Source organism: Juglans regia, chromosome 10 (assembly GCF_001411555.2).
Source record: "Juglans regia cultivar Chandler chromosome 10, Walnut 2.0, whole genome shotgun sequence".
Taxonomy (NCBI): Eukaryota; Viridiplantae; Streptophyta; class Magnoliopsida; order Fagales; family Juglandaceae; genus Juglans; species Juglans regia.
In genome coordinates, this window is record NC_049910.1 from 11,851,861 (window position 1) to 11,859,237 (window position 7,377).

General features: G+C 39.2%; 1 protein-coding gene across 1 annotated transcript; it reads right to left on the reverse strand.

Moving 5' to 3' along the window:
- Positions 1 to 5,489: 5,489 nt before the first annotated feature.
- LOC108995818 (1-aminocyclopropane-1-carboxylate oxidase 3-like) lies at positions 5,490 to 7,061 on the reverse strand. The gene is made up of 4 exons (XM_035694560.1): positions 6,915 to 7,061; positions 6,527 to 6,753; positions 6,011 to 6,344; positions 5,490 to 5,813 (listed from the first exon to the last, which is right to left on the reverse strand). Exons 1-4 carry the CDS (start codon positions 7,017 to 7,019, stop codon positions 5,523 to 5,525), a joined length of 957 nt encoding a protein of 318 aa, XP_035550453.1. The 5' UTR covers positions 7,020 to 7,061; the 3' UTR covers positions 5,490 to 5,522.
- Between the last annotated feature and the right edge of the window lie 316 nt (positions 7,062 to 7,377).

Consider the following 7,377-nt stretch of genomic DNA (forward strand, 5'->3'; position numbering starts at 1 on the left):
TCCACATTCATTGCTTCTTGCCATAAGGGATTAATGGAGGCCTCACGATAGGAGTGTGGCTCGTGCAACGTAGTAGACAATATAATAATGGAAATCATGCAAAAAAGTAGAAAGAGATCTTACTTGAGAAGATGAAGGGAAATGTCGGCTGTGTGATCCGCAAGCAGGGCAGGAACAGGGATTACAGTCAGAAAGGGAGGCAGCTCAAGAGATAGAGATCTTGGCCTAGGAGTGTCCAAAAAGTGAGTAGGAGGAATGTATGGAACATCAAATATGGACATAAGTGGAGAATGATTGGAGGGCTCATCTGGAAAAAGTTATAAGGTGGAGGATTGGGAAATAGAGGGACTAAAGGAGGATACCTCAGTAAACAAGCGATGTTCCCATAACACAACATGACGGAAAATGCGGAAGCGATGAATAGGATTATAACACCAATAGCCATTCTGAGTCTCGCCGTAGCCAAGAAATCAACAAATGCGAGAACATGGCTCCAGCATTGTATGTTCGTGAGACTGAAGAAGGACAAAACAAGTTGAACCAAAGGAACGAAGATGTTGTTAGTCAGGAGAAGATGAAAATAGACACTATATGGAGATTGATTTGAGATGACCAGACTTAGAAGGTGGTTAATAGTATGAACCGTAGTAAGGGCAGCTTTACCCTAGAATGGGATATAGACTTTAGCAGAGAGGAGAAGAGTTCGGATTGTGTCAAGGATATGACAAAACTTTCGTTTGACTCGTCCAATCTGCAGAGAGGTGCCTAGACAAGAGGTTTGATGGATAATGCCATATATTTGCAAGATACTTTGAAAAATAGATTGTTTGAATTCCAGTGCATTGTCAGATCGAGAAATTTTGATACGTTTAGAAAATTGAGTTTCAATCATTTTTGTAAAGTAGTAGCAAATATGCAATAGTTCAGAATGAGACTGCATAAGATAAATCCAACTGTAATGAGTGAAATAATCAATGAATATAACAAAATAACGAAATCCACTAATACTAGTTATGGGGGCAGGTCCCCAAATATCAGAGTGTAACAAATAAAAAATACTAGTTGACAATGACTCACTACTATGAAAAGACAAAGCAAGTTGTTTTCCTAACTGACAAGAAATACAATCAAAGGTATCTTGGGACACAAAACCTAAAATCTCGAAAAACTAATTGTTGTATCTGGGAAGAGGATGCATTACCAAATCGAGAGTGCCAAAGGGTGAAGGAAGGAGAAATATACGTGATAGCAGAAACATCAATGGGTGGACCTGGAGGAACTAATGGAAGATGCAAAGTGCTTATTGGAAACATATGCTCCATTCTAGGGCCTTTCACAAGTGCCTTTCTTGCCTGTGGATCCTGCACACTACAACAAGAGTAGTAAAAAATAACATGGTAGCCAAGTTGAGCCAATGCCCACAAGACCAAGTTATAAGAGAGTTTAGAAACATGAAGCACCTTAAAAATTGAAATATTGGATGTAGAGATAGAGCCTATACTAGGAGCAAGCATAATGGATCCATTGGCAATGTATATAGCAAGTGGTAGATATGCAAAATACATTTTGGTGAACAAAAATGAGGAGGGTGCCATATGATTGTGATAGGCAAAATCCATAAGCCAAAAGAGAACATAAAGAGCATAGGAGGTGTAGAAAGATTGAACTACAATATATAGTTATCGTTGAACTCCAACTGCACATTATAGAAGACTGAACGTGTCAGAGCGTAGCAGCCACACATATTGGCTGGTGTTGGTAGCTTGTAATCTGAAATAGTAAGCTGAGTTAGTTATAAACTTATAATGTGGTATCAATTGATTCCAATTATTATTAATTAGTTTTAAATATGTATACCTCTTCATACAAACTGTCATTCAAGAAAATATGTTTTACATCAATCTGAAAGAGATTTCGTTGACAAGAGGCTGGGATAGTGCGGATAGAGGAGAGACGAGCAACTTGGGAAAAAGTCTCCTCATAGTCAATGTCATATTCTTGTGTAAAAACCTTTGCCAACAAGTTGAGATTTATACCTCTCAATAGAACCATCTGAGCGAGTCTTGATCTTATAGATCCACTTACAACCAATCACAGACTTTTCAGGAGGCAAATTAACTAGATCCCATGTATGGTTATTAGATAATGTATCAAATTTCTCAGTCATTGCATCTTGCCATAAGGGATTAGTGGAGGCCTCATGATAGGAGTGAGACTGATGTAAAGTAGTAAGGGCAATGTAATAATAGAAATTATGCAGATGAGTCGGAAGAGATCTTACCCGAGAAGAACGGTGAAGGAAAATGTCCGCAGGCTGGGGAGGAACAAAGATTGCAGTTGGAAAGGGAGGCAGCTCAAGAGACGAAGATCCTGGCCTAGAAGAGTCCAAAGAGAGAGTAGGTGGAATGCATGGAACATCGAATATAGACACAGGCGGAGAATGACTGGAGGGCTCATCTAGAAAAAGTTATAAGGTAGAGGATTGAGAAATAGAGGGACTGAAGGTGGAGACCTCAGTAAAGAAGTGATGTTCCCATAACACAACGTGATGGAAAATGAGGAAGCGATGAGTAGGATTATAACACCGATAGCCATTCTGAGTCTCGTCATAGCCAAGAAAGCAACAAAGGCGAGAACGTGGCTTCAGTTTTGTATGTTCATGAGACTGAAGAAGGACAAAACAAGTTGAACCAAAGGAATGAAGATGTTGAGACTCAGGGGAAGATCCAAATAGACATGACTATATCGAGATTGATATGAGATGACCAGACTTGGAAGGTGGTTAATGGTTTGAACTGTAGTAAGGGCAACTTTACCCCCATATTGGGATACAGACTTTAGCATAGAGGAGAAGAGTCTGAACTGTGTCAAGGATATGTCGAAGTTTTCGTTTGACTCGTTCATTTTGCTGAGAGGTGCCTAGACAAGAGGTTTGATGCATAGTGTCATATGATTGCAAAATACTTTGAAAAGTATATTGTTTGTATTCAAGTGTATTGTCAGATTGAGAAATTTTGAAACGTTTAGAAAATTGAGTTTCAATCATTTTTGAAAATTTGTAGTAAATATGCAATATTTTAGAAGGAGAGTGCGTAAGATAAATCCAACTGTAACGAGTGAAATCATCAATGAACATAATAAAGTAATGAAATCCACTGATAGAAGTTATGGGGGCAGGTTCCCAAATATCAGAGTGTAACAAATAAAAAATACTAGTAGACAATGACTCACTACTATTAAAATACAAAGCAAGTTGTTTTTCTAACTGAAAAGATATACAATCAAAGGTATCTTGGGACACAAAATCTAAAACCTCGAGAAACTAACTGTTGTATCCAAGAAGAGGATGCATTACCAAGTTGAAAGTGCTAGATGGTGAAGGAAGGAGAAACAAATATGACAACAGAAACATCAACGGGTGGACCTGGAGGAACTGATGGAAGATGCAAATTGCTCATTGGAAACATATGCTCCATTCTAGGGCCTGTCCCAAGTACCTCTTTTGTCTGTGGATCCTACAGAGTACAACCAGAGTAGTAAAAAATATCACGGTAGCCAAGTTGAGCCAATGACCCCATAGACACCAAGTTATAAGAGAGTTTAAGACCCTAAAAATTGAAATATTGGATGTAGAGATAGAGCCAATACTAGGAGCAAGCATAGTAGATCCATTGAGAGTGTGTATAACAAGTGGTAGATATGCAAAATACATTTTAGTGAACAAGAATGAGGAGGGTGTCATATGATTGTTATAGGCAGAATCCATAACCCAAGAGAGAACATAAAGAGCAGAGGAAGACGATGCATTATTAGAACGAATTAGGACCTGATCTAGGAAATTCTCCAAGTCAGTTGCGGAGAGAGTGGCGATGGATCCAGAAGACTGAGTCGCATCTCTAACGGTTTCAGAGGCTGAGGAGTGTCTGAACTAGAAACAATAGTAGTAAGAGGTTCTTTCTTGTTATGATGGTAATAGGTCTAGATGACATGGCCATGACGTTTACAATAATGACAAAATAGCCTATTGGAGCGATGGTTGCTAGGATGATGCTTTCTAGAACCAGACTTCTGTGGTTGGTCAGAGGAGGAAACTGATAGAGTGGTAGCCCAGACACTGAGCTTGTTCTGAGTCTGTAATGTCTGCAGACGAGTTTTCTCATGGACCAGCTCATTGACAGCAATATGTAGGGAAGAAGTCGGAGTGTGATTAAGGAGTTGACTACGAATGGACTCAAAGTCATTCTATAGGGCCATGAGAAAATGATAAAGACGATGCTAATCACGACGAATAGCACACATGTCAGCATCAGTGGTATCCTTTCAGAGTTGGTCAGAAAGATCAATCTGATTCCAAATGTGATGAAGGTGATCAACGAATTCATTAATGGATTGACCAGGCTACTGTTTGAGCTAATACAACTCGACTATAAGCTCGTACTCTCTAAACCCATGAGGGGTATCATAATGCCTGGCTAACATGGTCCAAGCAGATAGAGCATCATCAAAGCTACTAAGTAGGTTGGAGATAGTCGGAATGTAGGTGTTGAGCATCTAAGTAAGGATATGGTGATTATGCCTATCCCATTTGAAAAGGTGCTGTTGAAAATTTCCTTGGATAAAAAAAGGTCAATGTTGTGGTCAAAGTCAACGGTCAATAATGTTGACATGGAAGGCTATTGACGTAATAGGATGATGTGGTTGTTAACAAGACTATGACTGACGTGGTAGTTGCGGGTGAGGAGGCAAGTGATTCCTAGGTGAGGAAGTTAGGGTATATTAAAAAGAAGAGGTTTGTCAAACCCTGGTTAGATAGTGATTGCCAATTCCAAGTGTTGTTAGAAGCCTGTGATTCGGCCAAGTGTTATTTTTATTAACATTGATGGACAAAAAAAAAAAAAAAAATAACAGAGATCTTATTTCTAAATAACTCATACCACAAAATGCTAATTTAAACAAAAGATATTGCACATGGTGTCAAACCTAAGTACCTAAAGCATATTGGGTATTGACCAAACTTTCATATTTTAAAACTCACATGCCAAATTTGGGAATTATATATAAGAAATTTGTAGATGATTTTATATTAGTTGAGATGGAAAAGAAGAATGTGGTTTATGGAAAGATGAAAAATGATGTTGGGGAGGAAACACTAGATCGATCTCCCCAAAAAATCTCAGATTTATATTACTTTGTTTCCGGTGAGAACTGTGGTATATTATATGTTGTTGACGTATAAAATTAATTAAAATGTACCACATGATCAATAAGAATGATTGAGGATGACCAAATTTATGGTAAATGGTAACATTGTTATCAAATTTTAATATTATTTTGTTGGGTCATATACCACAAATCTTATGAGATAGAAAGATGGAGAGAGTACTGACAAATAACAAACAATATCGAACCAGTTGTTCCCACAAGACGATGTTAACAAAGTCACATTCTACAAAGAATCAATTCATAACTTCAAAGTATGTTTAGGAAGCCACCCTTTTTCTCTTCAACTAGAAAATTTGCTCTCAAGCTATTGCAATTGGACCCAAGCCACCTGTTGCCCTCATGGCTTCAAATCTTGGCTCCTTGGGCTGGAACTTGAGGCCAGCATACAGCTTCATGTAGTCGTCAAACACGAATTTTGGGTAAACATGGTTCTTCTCCTCATCATCTCCCTCTTTCTGTACCAGTGCTGGTGCTGGACAAATTACAGCATCACTGCCAGGGTTGTAGAATGAAGCTATTGACATTCTATTCCCATCAGTTCGGGCTATCACTCTGTGCAGCACACTCTTGTACTTCCCATTGGTGATGACCTATGCATATACATTCAAGATCAGTTTAATGTCATCAAATTAATTGTACTGGGATTCATTATAGGCTAGCCAATGTGGTGTGTGTTGGGTGTGTCGATAAATAGACTTGCATGATCATCAGTTCCTCAAAAAGTTCTGTTTTTTTTTTCCTCTTATTACAGTAAATTATTATAAAACTTAATTTCTTAGATATATACCTCGAGCTGGTCACCAAGGTTGATGACAATGGAGTGGCGCATAGGAGGCACGTCAATCCAGTGACCATCTTTGAGAAGCTGGAGACCGCTGACCTTGTCATCCTGGAAGAGAAGGATAATGCCACCAGCATCGGTGTGGGCACGGAGACCCTTGATCAGCTCTGGCTTTGGGCATGGAGGGTAGTTGCTAACCTTGGTTCCAAAACTTGGACCTTTTGATCCACACATTGCCTTTTTGAGGTAACCTTTCTCTAGTCCAAGATTCTCATCTAACAGCTCTAGGAGTTCCTCTGCCAGTTTTCCCAACTTCACAGCAAATTCCTTCATGATGTTCCTGCAATATTATTCATATTTGAGATGTTCTAAATATTATTTTGGATGTTCAAAACACTTCTGAGTACATGATTGGAAGTCATCTCAGATAAAAGTTCAGGCGAACATATCTCATATTACTTTCTTTCTTAAAAAAAATGTCTTCCACGATATTTGTGCACAAATTGCAGACTCTTTACATACCTGTAATCATCTTGGAGGTCTGGAATCTCAGAGATATTGGAGTAGGGGAGATGGCGTAAGTGGAAGGTGCTCTCCCAATCCATGTCATGGACCTCAGCCTGAACACCCTCTAGACCCTTGCTTGCCATCAGTTGCTTGAACCTTTGCTCCATGCACTTCTTGTAGTGCTTCTTTGTCGACGTCTCCACAGCGTCCATTAACTCGTGGGATATGCCATGATTAAGCAACTGCATGATATACAACTAGAAATTTCAGAAAGGAACGCAAAACAGTACTTATAAACCCATAACTGGAATTGTAAATTAATGAGCAACTCAATAATGGATGCGCAGCTAGGAACAAATTTAGCAAGGCTTAGATCAAGCAGAGTACTGATACTGATAGGTACCTCAAAGAAACCCCAGTTTTCGCATGCATCTTTGATCTTCTCCATGGTTGCTCCTCTCTCCTCACCGTTTAGCTTCTCCAAGTTTATCACTGGGAAGTTCTCCATCTCTCTCTCTCTCTCTCTCTCGCTCTCTCTCCTCCTAAAGCAAGCAAACTGTGTTTTTTTTTTCTCTATAAGCAAGCAAGCTGTGTAGTGTGTTCGATGCTGTGCTGTGAGAGTTTGGTGGTATTTATAGGGGTTAAATGCAAAGGGAGTCGTTGAGGAAAAAGAACAGCTGTGAACTGGAACTCGGGTGCTATCCATATATTTTATCATCTTTAATCGACGACGTGACTTATTATTCTAAAGCAAACTCAAGTAGTATTTTACCATTGGAATTAATTGTACGAACCTGCTAAGGTCGCTTTGCTTTGTTGAACCGTCTCCTACGTAACGCTGTTTGACCCCACCTTCGTTGCCTTCT